A 15,831-nucleotide genomic window follows, 5' to 3' on the forward strand; every position below is an offset into this window, starting at 1 on the left:
ATTCCTACTTTCTTCCTCCCTTTTTGAATAAGGGCTTAAATTAGCATTATTCCAACCATTGAAGCCTTTTCAGAAGGCAGGCAGTTTTGTAATATTATAACCAGTCCATGGGGAATCAGGTCAGTTTGCAGACAGGATCAGAAGAGCAGACACCTGTCTAACAACCGGTCAGTGCAAAGGCATCTCAGTTATAGGGCGACACAGTGGTTTCCACTGCTGCCTCACACTGCCAAGGAACTGGGTTCAATTTCAGCCTTGGGTGACTCTCTGCATGGAGTTTGCACATTCTCCCTGTGTCTGCGTGGGTTTCCTTTGGGTGCTCCAGTCCAAAGATGTGCAGTTTAGATGAATTGGCCATTTTTTTTATTATTAGATTACTTACAGCGTGGCCATGCTAAATTGCCCACAGTGTTCAGGAATGTGTAGGTCAGGGGTAAATATAGGGTAGGAGAATGGGTCTGGATGGGTTACTCTTCAGACAGTCAGTGTGGACATGCTGGGCCGAAGGGCTTGTTTCCACACTGTAGAGAATCTAATTCTTTTCACCTGCAAAGGTTTCCTTTACAGGAACTCGGCTGTAGAACTTCTCTAGAAGTTCTGAGATTCCAATTTCATTGGATCTAAAGAACTACAAGGGAACCCACACAGGCTTGAAACATACGCAACTTAACGGAGTTGAAATTGGAACATTTCATTTACTTGATTTACTCATATTGCTACTCATAAGCTAAATACCTACCTTTACCTCTCGACCGAGCTTTTCTGGTGTGTGTATGTGTCGAAGTCTGGAAAGTGTGTTATGGACTAGGCCAGACCACATAAAACATTCTTGAGCAGGCAACCCAGACCATAACTTAGCAATTTGTTTCAGTCAGTGTACAGTGAGAATTACCCAGAGTAAACAAGCTAGGTTGACTACCAGGTTTTAAAACAGACAAAAATTTATTCACAAAATTACACAACGAAACACCAAGAACAGAATTAAAAACCCCTACAGAACTCAGTCCAAACTAGACTTAATTATGCTGTTCTGAATATACACAACAGCCCCAATAAGCAAACCCCCTTAAAACACAGTAAAAATGGAACAGATGCTTACAGGTTGAAGTTAGAAGGGCAGAAGGGGAGAGAGAGAGAGCCTGTTTCCACACAGCTCGTGTGGAACTGGTTCTGGACTGAACTGCTCAGCTAGAGTTCCTGATGAAGGGCTTTTGCCTGAAACGTCGATTTTCCTGCTCCTCAGATGCTGCCTGACCTGCTGTGCTTTTCCAGCACCACTCTGATCTAAACTCTGGTTTCCAGCATCTGCAGTCCTCACTTTTGCTCAGCTAGTGTGACCACTCCCCTTTAATGATTCTCTTCCAAAACATGACCATTTTGGCCGGAAGTCTTTTCTGTTTAAATATAAACAAAAGGCCTCTCAATATCCTTTTCATCTCTGTACCAAACTAGTCACCTCGGAACCAGGAGGGTTTTATGACCCCTCTAAAGAAACGAAGGACACAGAATCCTTGAGAAAAGGAACAGCTTTTAGAAAAAAGGGATCAACTTTGTGACACATTCCCCCCTTAAAATATGAACCATCATTACCAAAAGATGGCTTCAGTTTTAAAACCCTTCAATAACCCATAGTAGTCTAAACACACAAATACACTATATTAAAGATAAAATTGCAAACATGCACAACCATATGCGAATTCAGGCTATGGCACAGCCGCAACCGAACGCTCCCGTATCTCATTTGTGTCTCGATAATGCATCAGCAATCACGTTTTCGTGACCTGCCACCTGCACAATTGTCAAACTGAACGGCTGCAACAACAAGCTCCATCTAAACAGTCTGGCATTTTTGTCCTTAAATTCTTCCACAAATGTCAATGGGTTATGATCAGTGTATACGATTGTCTCAGATGCATTGCTAGTAATACAAACACTGAAATGTTGTAATGCCAACACCAAGTTTAAAGTCTCTTTTTGCACCGTTGAATATTTCTGTTGACGAACGTTCAACTTCCTGGAAAAATACCCGATGGGTCTTTCTATCCCGTCATCATCCTCCTGCACAAGCACTGCACTGACACCCACATCACTGGCATTGATAGCCACCTTTGTGTAATCTAGCGTGGCTAATACTGAGGCAGTGGTTAACACAGTTTTTAGGCTGTCAAATGCCTTTTGACAGTCTGCTGTCCACTGAAACTTCTTACCCTTCTTTAACAATTCGGTGAGTGGAGCAGCCACACTGTTAAAGTTCAGCACAACCTTTCGGTAAAATCCACTCAACCCCAGGAATGTTGGTGCTGCTTTTTTGTTGACGGTGTGGGAAATTCCCAATTTACTTTCATTTTTGCATCCTGTGGGGCCATTTGTCCATGTCCATCAACTTGGCCTAGGAAGGTGACTTGGGCTTTGGCAAATTCACTTTTAGCTCGGTTTACCAAGTTTGCGTTCCAAAGTCGATCGAACAAGTCTGATAAATGCTGTAAATGTTCCTTCCACGAGTGACTAAAAATCACCAGGTCATCAATATACACCAACAGTTGGGTAATCCGGCAATACCTTATTAGTCAGTCTCTGAAATGTGGCTGGAGCATTTTTCATACCAAATGGCACAATCATAGAACATAGAAGAATACAGTGCAGTACAGGCCCTTCGGCCCTCGATGTTGCGCCGATCCAAGCCCACCTAACCTATACTAACCCACTATCCTCCATATACCTATCCAATGCCCGCTTAAATGCCCATAAAGAGGGAGAGTCCACCACTGCTACTGGCAGGGCATTCCATGAACTTACGACTCGCTGAGTGAAGAACCTACCCCTAACTTCAGTCCTATATCTACCCCCCCTTAATTTAAAGCTATCCCCCCTTGTAATACCCGACTCCATACACGGGAAAAGGTTCACACTGTCAACCCTATCTAACCCCCTAATCATCTTGTACACCTCAATCAAGTCACCCCTAAACCTTCTTTTCTCTAATGAAAACAGCCCCAAGTGTCTCAGTCTTTCCTCATACGATCTTCCTTCCATACCAGGCAACATCCTGGTAAACCTCCTCTGCACCCGTTCCAGTGCCTCCACATCCTTCCTATAGTATGGCGACCAAAACTGCACACAATATTCCAGATGCGGCCGCACCAGAGTCTTATACAACTGCATCATGAGATCTGATAAAGTCATTTGGCTTTACAAAAGCTGAAATTGCCTTTGCTCTCTCTGACAGAGGTATGTGCCAGTAGCCTCTGAGCAAGTATAACTTAGAAATGTAAGTTGCTTGTCCCACTTTTTTGAGCTAGTCCTCCAACCATGGAATTGGATATGCATTAGTCTTTGTAACGGTGTTGACTTTGCGATAGACCACAACTAATCATTGGGTACCATCTGGCTTTGGCACCATGACTCTGGGTGAGCTCCAGTCACTGTAACTCACTTTGATTATGCCATCTTGGAGCATGCACTCTGACTCCTTCTGAACCTGTGCCAACTTTAGAGGGTTATAGCTATGAGGATGTTGCTTAATCAGAACAGCATCTCCTATCTCTACGTCATGCACAATTAGGTTAATACTTCCCAGTTTATTTCCACATATTGCCCCATGTGATAGTAATAACTCTTTCAGGTCATTTTGATTTTCTTGTGGAAGGTAACTCAATAATTTATCCCAATTTTTGACAACTTCCTCATTGTCCAATCTGATCTGAGGAATGTCCAATTCAGATTCCTCTGAACATGGTTCTTACTTCTGTGCTGTAATCATTGACACCTTCTCCTCTTGCTTTCCTTCCCTATCAAAATACCTTTCCAGCATATTCACATGACACACACTTTGTGAGATTTCTTCCTGACTGGAGTCCTGATGAGGTAGTTCACCTCACTCAATGTCTTCCCAATTTGACAAGATCCACTAAACCTTGCTTTTTAGGTTAACCTGTCACTGGAAGTAACATCTATACCTCATTCCCAATTGCAAAATTGTGAATTTGTGATTTTTTATCTGCTTCCTGTTTCATTGTATGCTGTGATACTTTTAAATGCTGCCTAGCCAACCCTCCAGCTCTATTTAATTGTTCTCTAAAATTTGACACGTAGTCCACATAGATGGTCTGTGAATTCTGATTTATTAATTTCTCCTTACTCAATCTTAACGATCCTCTTACTTCATGCCCAAAAATTAATTCAAACGGACTGAATTTGGTCGATTCATTCGGTGCATCTCTGATCGCAGACAGTACAAACAGAACTTCCTTATCCCAGTCATCTGGATAATCCTGACCATAAGCCCTCAGCATGGTCTTTAATGTTTGATGCCACCTCTCTAGCCCCCTGCGATACTGGATGGTACACATTCCCAACTTATCCACAACTACCTTGAATAATTTGGATGTGAAGTTTGATCCTTGATCTGACTAGATCTCTATTAGCAGTCTGTATCAAAAAAAAATTTAAGTATTTCTTCTACAACCCTTTTAGCTATGATATTGTGTAATGGGATTGTCTCTGGAAATCTAGTCGACATATCCATTACAGTTAATAATTACTCATTCCCACTTTTTGTTTGAGGTAGGGGATCTACACAATCAATCAAGACTTGTGAAAGGTTCCTCAAATGTTGGAATAGGGAATAAAAGTGCAGGTTTTATTATGCCGGTAGTTTTCCAATTAGCTGACATGTATGACATGTTTGGAAAAATCTTTGTGTAGGCCAGGCCAGTAACAATGTCTTTGTATTTTAGCCGTGTTTTCCTCACCCCTGAATGACCTCCAGGTGGTAGCTCATCGGCCACTCGCAGCACCTCCTTTCTATACCCAACAGGCAAAACAATTTGAAGAAGCTCTGCCCATTTCTCACTTACTAAAATGTGTGATGGTCTCCATTTCCTCATTAAGACATCATTTGTTAAGTTGTAACACACATGGATACATTCACTTTCTTTCACTGTATATGTCTTTTGATATAACTGGTTTAAGTTCTCATTTTTCTGCTGTAACTCGATCAGCTTAAAGATACTTGCATGCTTACCTGTTTGCTCCTGCTCTGTTCCACTTATCTGATAAAAAAAAAGTCCCATCGAGCTAGGTCGTATTCCTTAGCTGGGCCTTTTGGTCTCTCCTGCTTCAGCTTGTGCCTCTGTGATCTTGTGATCACACAATCTTCAGTTGCCAGCGTCTCTACTGGCTTTTCAACTAAAGTAGGCAGTACATATACCAGTGAATCAGCTGGATCATTTGCAGGGCAAATTGTATTCCTGGAGCTGAGACTTTGTCCAGTACGCCTACCTCAAAATTTCCACTCTTCTCTGGACTCTCTAGCCTCTTTTTACTTGATTGAGCAAATTTTGTTTCAGAGCTGAAAAAGTGTTGCTGGAAAAGCGCAGCAGGTCAGGCAGCATCCAAGGAACAGGATAATCAATGTTTCAGGCATAAACCCTTCTTCAGGAATGAGGAAGGTGTGCCAAGCAGGCTAAGATAAAAGGTAGGGAGGAGAGACTTGGGGGAGGGGCGTTGGGAATGCGATAGGTGGAACGAGGTTAAGGTGAGGGTGATAGGCCGGAGAGGGGGTGGGGGCGGAGAGGTCGGGAAGAAGATTGCAGGTTAGGGAGGCGGTGCTGAGTTCGAGGGTTGGGACTGAGACAAGGTGGGGGGAGGGGAAATGAGGAAACTGGTGAAATCCGAGTTCATCCCTTGTGGTTGGAGGGTTCCTAGGCGGAAGATGAGGCGCTCTTCCTCCAGGCATCGTGTTGCCATGGTCTGGCGATGGAGGAGTCCAAGGACCTGCATGTCCTTGGTGGAGTGGGAGGGGGAGTTAAAGTATTGGGCTACGGGGCGGTTGGGATGGTTGGTGCGGGTGTCCCAGAGGTGTTCTCTGAAACGTTCCGCAAGTAGGCGGCCTGTCTCCCCAATGTAGAGGAGGCCACATCGGGTACAGCGGATGCAGTAAATGATGTGTGTGGAGGTGCAGGTGAATTTGTGGCGGATATGGAAGGATCCCTTGGGGCCTTGGAGGGAGGTGAGGGGGGAGGTGTGGGCGCAAGTTTTGCATTTCTTGTGGTTGCAGGGGAAGGTGCCGGGAGTGGAGGTTGGGTTGGTGGGGGGTGTGGACCTGACGATGGAGTCACGGAGGGAGTGGTCTTTCCGGAATGCTGATAGGGGTCGGGAGGGAAATATATCCCTGGTGGTGGGGTCCGTTTGGAGGTGGCGGAAATGACACAGGATGATACGCTGTAAATGGAGGTTGGTGGGGTGGTAGGTGAGGACCAGTGGGGTTCTGTCCTGGTGGCGGTTGAAGGGGCGGGGCTCAAGGGCAGAGGAGCGGGAAGTGGAGGAGATGCGGTGGAGAGCATCGTCGACCACGTGCGGGGGGAAATTGCGGTCCTTGAAGAAGGAGGCCATCTGGGATGTGCGTTTTTGGAATTGGTCCTCCTGGGAGCAGATGCAGCGGAGATGAAGGAATTGGGAATATGGGATGGCGTTTTTACAGGGGGCAGGGTGGGAGGAGGTGTAGTTTAGGTAGCTGTGGGAGTTGGTCGGTTTATAGTAAATGTCCGTGTTGATTCGGTCGTCCGAGATAGAGATGGAGAGGTCTAGGAAGGGGAGGGAGGAGTCTGAGACGGTCCAGGTGAATTTGAGGTCGGGGTAGAAGGTGTTAGTAAAGTGGATGAACTGTTCAACCTCCTCGTGGGAGCAGGATTGGAAAGAGAAGTTGTTCAGGGTGAGGACCAGTTCAGTCAGTCGAAGGAGAGTGTCAGTGGAAGGGTACTGGTTGGTACGGCGGGCAAGGAAGAAGCCTTATCTTCACCATGGACATCCAGTCCCTGTACACCTCCATCCCCCATCACGAAGGACTCAAAGCCCTCCGCTTCTTCCTTTCCCGCCGTACCAACCAGTACCCTTCCACAGACACCCTCCTTCGACTGACTGAACTGGTCCTCACCCTGAACAACTTCTCTTTCCAATCCTCCCACTTCCTCCAAACCAAAGGAGTAGCCATGGGCACCCGCATGGGTCCCAGCTATGCCTGCCTCTTCATCAGATATGTGGAACAGTCCATCTTCCACAGCTACACTGGCCCCACCCCCCACCTTTTCCTCCGCTACATCGATGACTGTATCGGCGCTACCTCGTGCTCCCACGAGGAGGTTGAACAGTTCATCCACTTTACCAACACCTTCCACCTCGACCTCAAATTCACCTGGACCGTCTCAGACTCCTCTCTCCCCTTCCTAGACCTCTCCATTTCTATCTCAGACGGCCGAATCAACACGGACATCTACTACAAACCGACCGACTCCCACAGCTACCTGGACTACACCTCCTCCCATCCTGCCCCCTGTAAAAATGCCATCCCATATTCCCAATTCCTTCGTCTCCGCTGCATCTGCTCCCAGGAGGACCAGTTCCAAAAACGCACAACCCAGATGGCCTCCTTCTTCAAGGACCGCAATTTCCCCCCGCACGTGGTCGACGGTGCCCTCCACCGCATCTCCTCCACTTCCCGCTCCTCCGCCCTTGAGCCCGGCCCCTCCAATCGCCACCAGAACCCCACTGGTCCCCACCAACCTCCATATACATCGTATCATCCTCTGTCATTTCCGCCACCTCCAAACGCACCCCACCACCAGGGATATATTTCCCTCCCCTCCCCTATCAGCGTTCCAAAAAGACCACTCCCTCCGTGACTCCCTCGTCAGGTCCACACCCCGCACCAACCCAACCTCCACTCCCGGCACCTTCCCCTGCAACCGCAAGAAATGCAAAACTTGCGCCCACACCTCCCCCCTCATTTCCCTCCAAGGCCCCAAAGGACACTTCCATATCCGCCACAAATTCACCTGCACCTCCACACACATCATTTACTGCATCCGCTGCACCCGATGTGGCCTCCTCTACATTGGGGAGACAGGCCGCCTACTTGCGGAACGTTTCAGAGAACACCTCTGGGACACCCGGACCAACCAACCCAACCGCCCCGTGGCTCAACACTTCAACTCCCCCTCCCACTCCGCCAAGGACATGCAGGTCCTTGGCCTCCTCCATCGTCAGACCATACCAACACGACGCCTGGAGGAACCGCTTTCCGCCTAGGAACCCTCCAACCACAAGGGATGAATGCAGATTTCACCAGTTTCCTCATTTTCCCTCCCCCCACCTTGTCTCAGTCCCAACCCTCAGACTCAGCACCACCTTCCTAACCTGCAATCTTCTTCCTGACCTCTCCGCCCCCAACCCCTCTCCGGCCTATCACCCTCACCTTGACCTCCTTCCACCTATCGCATTCCCGATGCCCCTCCCCCAAGTCCCTCCTCCCTACCTTTTATCTTAGCCTGCTTGGCACACCCTCCTCATTCCTGAAGAAGTGCTTATGCCCGAAACATTGATTCTCCTGCTCCTTGGATGCTGCCTGACCTGCTGCGCTTTTCCAGTAACACATTTTTCAGCTCTGATCTCCAGCATTTGCAGCCCTCACTTTCTCCTTGTTCACTTTTTGTTTCACCATGAATTCCTTCTGGCAAGAGTCTCTCAGGAATACATATCTCCTCATCCTTCAGCATTACAGACTGAGAGGATCCTGTGTCCCTTAATATTGTAACCTCCTTACCTACTGCTTCTGGCCTATGTGCATAAACTTTACCCTTGCATGTATATTTCTTAAGCAGATCTGGCACTTCCCCCTTAATCAACCTCTGATCATCTTGTACACTCTGAGGCAGTTGTCTAACTTCCCTTGTGCTTTTTGTTACTAGTCCAATAGAACTTCCAGGCTTGTTGGTTTTCCTACAGCTGGCTTTCTCCTAGCCCACCAACACTGTGATTTCGTGTGGCTCACTTTATTACAATGAAAACATTGGAGCTTTTAACTTCTTTGTCCCCTCAAGTGTTTCTTTTTTACCTAGTAGTAAGTTATCCTTATGATCTACACTGAGATCTACCTTTCCCTTTCCATGTGAAGATTTCCCTTTGCCCCAGTTTCTATCCCTCATGGACTGATATTGATTCTGGAAGCCAAACCATGTTTTGTGGACCAGCTCATAATCATCAGCCACTTCAGCTGCTAACCTTAACTCTCTGCTCTTCCACATGAGTTCACAATACTTTCTCACTAAGGTTTCCTTCAGCCTTTATCTCCAGCCTTTTAAGCTGACTTTCCTTTTTAAGTTAAAAATCACACAACACCAGGTTATAGTCCAACAGGTTTAATTGGAAACACACTGGCTTTCGGAGCGTCGCTCCTTCATCAGCGCTCCGAAAGCTAGTGCTTCCAATTAAACCTATTGGACTACAACCTGAAGAAGGGCCTATGCCCGAAACGTCGATTCTCCTGTTCCCTGGATGCTGCCTGACCTGCTGCGCTTTTCCAGCAACACATTTCTAGCTCTGATCTCCAGCATCTGCAGACCTCACTTTCTCCTACAACCTGGTGTTGTGTGATTTTTAACTTTGTCCACCCCAGTCCAACACTGGCATCTTCAAATAATTTCCTTTTTAAGTGTCAATTCTTGAAGTTCAAACACTTTCTTTCTGTGCTCTCCTTTTCCCTCTCTTCTGCTGCTCTTTCTATTTTTGTTCTGCTGCTCTCCTTTTCCCTCTCTTTTGCTTTGAATCGTAACTTAAACAGTTTCATTTCTGCTGCCCTTTCTTTATCTCTCGCCTTTAACTCAAGCTGCTTCATTTGCAATTGAATTCTTGCCACCTCTATAGATTCTGATGGTTTCTCCAGCAAGTTTAAATGCTGAGCTACTGCTGTACTTATCTCTCTGAAATCTTATCTGTTTACATATAAACAAAAGGCCTCTCAACATCCTTTTTCATCTCTGTACCAAACTAGTCACCTCAGAGCTGGGAGGGTTTTATGACCCCTCTGAGGAAAGAACCAAGGGCACAATATTCTTGAGAAAAGAGACAGCCAGCGTGTTTTGAGAAGATTTGTAGCTCAGGTTGAGGTTCAGGATGTGGGTTTGCTCACTGAGCTGGAAGGTCCATTTTCAGACGTTTCATCTCTGTACTAGGTAACACCTTCAGTGAGCCTCTGGACAAAGCACTGCTGATAGTTCCTGATTTCTATTTATATGTTCGGGTTTCTTTGGGGTGGTGATATCATTTCCTGTTCCTTTTCCCAGGGGGTGGTATATGGGGTCCCAGTCAATGTGTTTGTTGATAGAGTTCCAGTTGGAATGCCATGCTACTAGGAACATAGTATTAACTGGAACAAACACTATGTTGGACAAACAGGCAGAAAACTAGCCACCAGGATGCATTAACGTCAACTAGACACAAAAAGACATGACCCACTCTCACTAGTATCCTCACATACAGATGAGGAAGAACACCACTTCGACTCGGACAGTACGTTCATCCTAGGACAAGCCAAACAGAGACATGCACAAGAATTCCTAGAAGCATGGCATTCCAACGGGAACTCTATCAACAAACACATTGACTTGGACCCCATTTACTGCACCCCGAGAAAAAGAACCGGAAATGACATCACCACAGGAAATGATATCATCAACCCAAAGAAACCCAAACATATAAACAGAAAGCAGGAACCATCAGCAGTGCTTCATCCAGAGGCTCACTGAAGATGTTACCTAGTATGGTAACAAAACGACTGAAAATGAACCTTCCAGCTCAGCGAGCAAACCTACATCAAAAAGGAGACAGCTTTTAGAAAAAAGAGATCAGTTTTGTGACAAATGTATGTTTGACGATGTGTAACATGCTCCCCCGGGGTTTAATTGAAGTGCATAATATAGATGCATTAAGGGAGAGACAGATGAGAGAGAACGGAGTAGAGAGATATGTTGGTATTTAAATGAGGAAAGATGGGAGAAGAGTCGACTGGGGCTTAAAAATCGATACAGATTAGCTGTTTGAACAGCTTGTTTCTGTGCTGTATCTTGTGTGTTATGTTGTGTATGTAATACTCCCAGTGCTACAGTTCAATCTCAGATCCATGGTTTCTCCTTTGCCTCAGTCAGTGCCAACAGCCTTGCTCACCTTTTTTTTTCTCCAGTGCTCGGTTGCCGTTTCATCATCACTGACGCTGATGAATATGTTCACAAATACCTGCAAGCGAATGCTGCAGAATTTCCGAGTGAAGTTCTCGACTCATTTCAGCAGAAAGCTCAGGAAAGGAAGGCACAAATGGTCCAGGCGTCTCTGGTCCAAGAGTCCCTCCCCAAGACTCAACAGGAGATGGATCAGAAAGCTCGGTCAGTCATCCCTTTGTTTTCATTTCCAATTTAATTTTATCGTGTAGACTCTGACATATAGCCCTGGCAGCTTCAGCAACAGCCCTTTCACCAAATTAGGAACCTGACCTCAATCAAATCAGCTCAATGCACTGACTCCACTCACTGTGTCTGAACAACCTGAACTGACCTATTTCCTTGACAGAACGAGACTGGTTAGCTGGTAACTAGCACTCAGGAATTCTCACAGACAGACACAGCTGGCCTGCAGGCTGAGCTCCATTGCTAAGCTTGGAATATAATAACCCCCAAGATTCTACTGGCAATAAATGGGTTCTGAAGAAGGGTTACTGAACCTGAAACGTTAACTGTCTCTGTGGTCAAAGTCTAACTGCTCGATTTAAGTGAAAAGATTAAAGGAAAGAAATATAAAAGCAGATCCAAAAGCTATTCCAGTCCCTTCTCCTAGTTTCTCCAGCTGCATCTCATCTGTTTTGGATGCCACATTCCACAGGGGATTCTCAAAAATGTCCACTTTTTCCTCAACTGAGGATTCCCTGCTACCTTGTTCGACAGGGCCATTCGCCACGTCTGACCCACCTCCTGCACTTCTCTTCCCTCCAACAACACTGGTAGGGTCCCCCGCTGTCCTCATATTCCACTCTGGCAGCATCTACGTTTAAAGGACCATAAGCTGCCATTTCTGAGCAGAATGCCATAACCAGGTAAATATTGCCCTCCCTTGTCAGCATTTCCTCCATGACACCCTGGTCCACTCCCAACACCATCACCACCACATCCTCACAGCCAAATGGCACTTTGTCCTGCAATCACAGAAGATACACCTGCCTTTATACTTCCTCCCATCTCACTATCCAATGTTTCACACACCTTCCAGGTGAAGCAGCACTTTCCCTGCCCTTCCCACAATCTAGTCGACTGCACTCGCTGCTCACAATGTGGTCTCCCCTACACTGGGGGGAGCAAAGTGTAGACTGGGTGACCCCTTCACAGAACATTTGCGTTCTGCCCACAAAACAGACCCTGAGCTTCCAGTTCCCTGTCACTGTAACCCCCCCACCCAGTTCCCGGCCAACATCTCTGTCTCAGGCTGGCTGCAGTGCTCCAGTGAAGCTCAGCACAAGCTGGAAGAACAGCACCTCACCTTCCCCTCGGGGACCCTGCAGCCCTCCGCACTCAATATCGAGTTCGATAATTTCAGAACCCGAGCACCTCCTTTCAGGTCCTTTACCCATCCCAACACATCAGGCCTTGTCATGACATGGGCTTCTTTCAGCACAGCCCACCCATTTTCACCTACTCATGGTTCCCATTATCATCTTTTCTTTCTCCCTGGCTTACCAGTAGCCATCCCTTTCCCTCCTAACTGTTGCTCTCTCTCAGTGGGCTCCACCTCCATCAGTCTGTCAGCGTATATACCACCTTGTCATAATAGTTATCAGTTCAGAAGGACAAGACACAAAATGTTCATTCTGCTTTCTCTCCAGATCGGACTAATTTCTCCAACACTTTCAGCTATTGGTTTGTAAAAAAAATTAGAAAGAACAAAAATGGATGCAATATAAGCAGGGATAGCAAAACATACTATTGGGGGAAAGGGAAATGACAGAGAAACAAAGTTATTCATTTTAATCTGAGAAAGAAACTCCTGGGAATACGTGAGAGCCACAGGATGAGTAAGAATTACAAAGTGAAATATATTAGTGACAGTAAAAAGAATAGTATTTTGGAAAGTAATGGGACTTTAAAGAGATAAATCCCCTGGACCCAATGATTTACATCCCAGAGAGGGCTCACTTTTCAGAACTCTACAGAATCTGCTTGGCTCCTGCAGATTGGAAGATGCCAAATGAACTACACTATTTAAAAAAAATAGAAAATGGACAACTACTGACTCATCAGTCTGACATCAATGATAGGGAAATGCTGGAATCACTGATAAAGAATTGTATCATTAAACACTGAGAAAACGATGATAGGATTAGGCAGAGTCATTCTGGATTGGTGAAAGGGAAATCTTGTTTAATAAACCAGTTGGGGGTTTTGTGAATATCTAATCAGGAGAATAGATAGAGGGGAAATGGTGGAAATGTCAGTTTAAAATTCAGCAAGATTTGATAAGGTCCTACACAAGAGGTTTAATTATAGAACATAGAAGAATACAGCGCAGTACAGGCCCTTGGGCCCTCGATGTTGCGCCGATCCAAGCCCACCTAAACTACACTAACCCACTATCCTCCATATACCTATCCAATGCCCTCTTAAATGCCCATAAAGAGGGAGAGTCCACCACTGTTACTGGCAGGGCATTCCATGAACTAACGACTCGCTGAGTGAAGAACCTACCCCTAACATCAGTCCTATATCTACCCCCCCTTAATTTAAAGCTATGCCCCCTTGTAATACCCGACTCAATACGCGGGAAAAGGTTCATACTGTCGACCCTATCTAACCCCCTAATCATCTTGTACACCTCAATCAAGTCACCCCTAAACCTTCTTTTCTCTAGTGAAAACAGCCCCAAGTGCCTCAGTCTTTCCTCATACGATTTTCCTTCCATACCAGGCAACATCCTGGTAAACCTCCTCTGCACCCGTTCCAATGCCTCCACATCCTTCCTATAGTATGGCGACCAAAACTGCACACAATATTCCAGATGCGGCCGTACCAGAGTCTTATACAACTGCATCATGACCTCAGGACTCCGGAACTCAATTCCTCTACCAATAAAAGCCAGTACGCCATATGCCTTCCTCACCGCACTATTTACCTGGGTGGCAACTTTCAGAGATCTGTGTACATGGACACCCAGATCCCTCTGCTCATCCACACTACCAAGTATCCGACCATTAGCCCAGTACCCCATCTTTTTGTTATTCTTCCCAAAGTGAATCACCTCGCACTTAGCTACATTGAATTCCATCTGCCACCTTTCTGCCCAGCTCTGCAGCTTCTCTATATCCTGCTGTAACCTGCCACATGCTTCCTCACTGTCAACAACTCCTCCGACTTTCGTATCATCCGCAAACTTGCTCACCCAACCTTCTAACCCCTCTTCCAGGTCATTTATAAAAATGACAAACAGCAATGGTCCCAAAACAGATCCTTGCGGAACACCGCTAGTGACGGCACTCCATGAAGAAACTTTGCCATCAACTACTACCCTCTGTCTTCTTCCATCCAGCCAATTCCTAATCCAAACCTCCAACTCACCCTCAATGCCATATCTCCGTATTTTCTGCAGTAGCCTACCATGGGGAACCTTATCAAACGCCTTACTAAAATCCATATATACCACATCTACCGCTTTCCCCTCATCAACCTCCTTCGTCACCTTTTCAAAGAATTCAATAAGGTTTGTGAGGCACGACTTGCCCTTCACAAAACCATGCTGACTATCCTTGATCACATTATTCCTATCCAGATGTGCATAAATCCTATCCCTTACAATTCTCTCTAAGACTTTGCCCACAACAGAAGTGAGACTCACCGGCCTATAGTTACTAGGGCTATCCCTACTCCCCTTTTTGAACAAGGGAACCACATTTGCTATCCTCCAGTCTTCTGGGACTACTCCTGTAGACAAAGAGGACATAAAAATCAAGGCCAATGGCTCTGCAATCTCCTCCCTTGCTTCCCAGAGAATCCTAGGATAAATGCCATCAGGCCCAGGGGACTTATCTATTTTCACCTTTTCCAGGATTTCCAACACCTCTTCTCGACATACCTCAAAGCCATCCATTCTACTTATTTGTTCCTCAGTATTCTCATCGACAACAATGCCCTGTTCCTGAGTGAATACTGAAGAAAAGTATTCATTCAGTGTCTCCCCAATCTCTTCCGCCTCCACACGCAACTTCCCCCTACTATCCTTGACTGGACCTATTCCTACCCTAGTCATTCTTTTATTCCTAACATACCTATAGAAAGCCTTAGGGTTTTCCCTAATCCTATCTACTAAGGACCTTTCATGTCCCCTCCTTGCTGCTTTTAGCTCTCTCTTCAGGTCCTTCCTGGCTACCCTATAACTCTCAATCGCCCCAATTGAACCTTCACGTCTCATCTTGAGATAGGCCGCCCTCTTCCATTTAACAAGGGATTCCAATTCCTTATTAAACCACGGCTCCCTCGCACGACCCTTTCCTTCCTGCCTGACAGGTACATAATTATCAAGGACACTCAATAGTTGCCCCTTGAACAAGTTCCACATATCATTTACACTCTTGCCTTGGAGTCTACTTTTCCAAGCCACACATCCTAAGTCATGCCTCACCGCATCATAATTTCCCTTACCCCAGCTATAATTCTTGCCCTGTAGTACACACTTATCCCTCTCCATCACGAGTGTAAAAATCACCGAATTATGGTCACTATCCCCAAAGTGCTCACCTACCTCTAATTCTAACACCTGGCCTGGTTCGTTACCCAGAACCAAATCCAGTATGGCCTCACCTCTTGTTGGCCTGTCTACATATTGTGTCAGGAAACTCTCCTGCACACATTGAACAAACACTGACCCATCTAACGAACTTGAGCTATAGCTTTCCCAATCAATATCAGGAAAGTTAAAGTCCCCCATAACAACCACCCTATTACTGTCACTCATCTCCTGAATCAC

At 46.0% G+C, this 15,831-nt stretch overlaps 1 protein-coding gene across 1 annotated transcript in view; it reads left to right on the top strand.

The window, feature by feature from the left end:
• Positions 1–15,831, top strand: part of efhc1 (EF-hand domain (C-terminal) containing 1) — an 88,491-nt gene that overhangs the window by 71,470 nt on the left and 1,190 nt on the right. Inside the window, exon 9 of the mRNA XM_087990956.1 lies at positions 11,015–11,213. Coding sequence (XP_087847082.1) covers positions 11,015–11,213 — 199 coding nt within the window. The remainder of the gene's footprint in view (positions 1–11,014; positions 11,214–15,831) is intronic.

This window comes from Chiloscyllium plagiosum, unplaced genomic scaffold (genome assembly GCF_037043375.1).
Source record: "Chiloscyllium plagiosum isolate Xiang-an unplaced genomic scaffold, Cpla_swu_hap1 HiC_scaffold_10, whole genome shotgun sequence".
NCBI classification, from domain to species: domain Eukaryota; kingdom Metazoa; phylum Chordata; class Chondrichthyes; order Orectolobiformes; family Hemiscylliidae; genus Chiloscyllium; species Chiloscyllium plagiosum.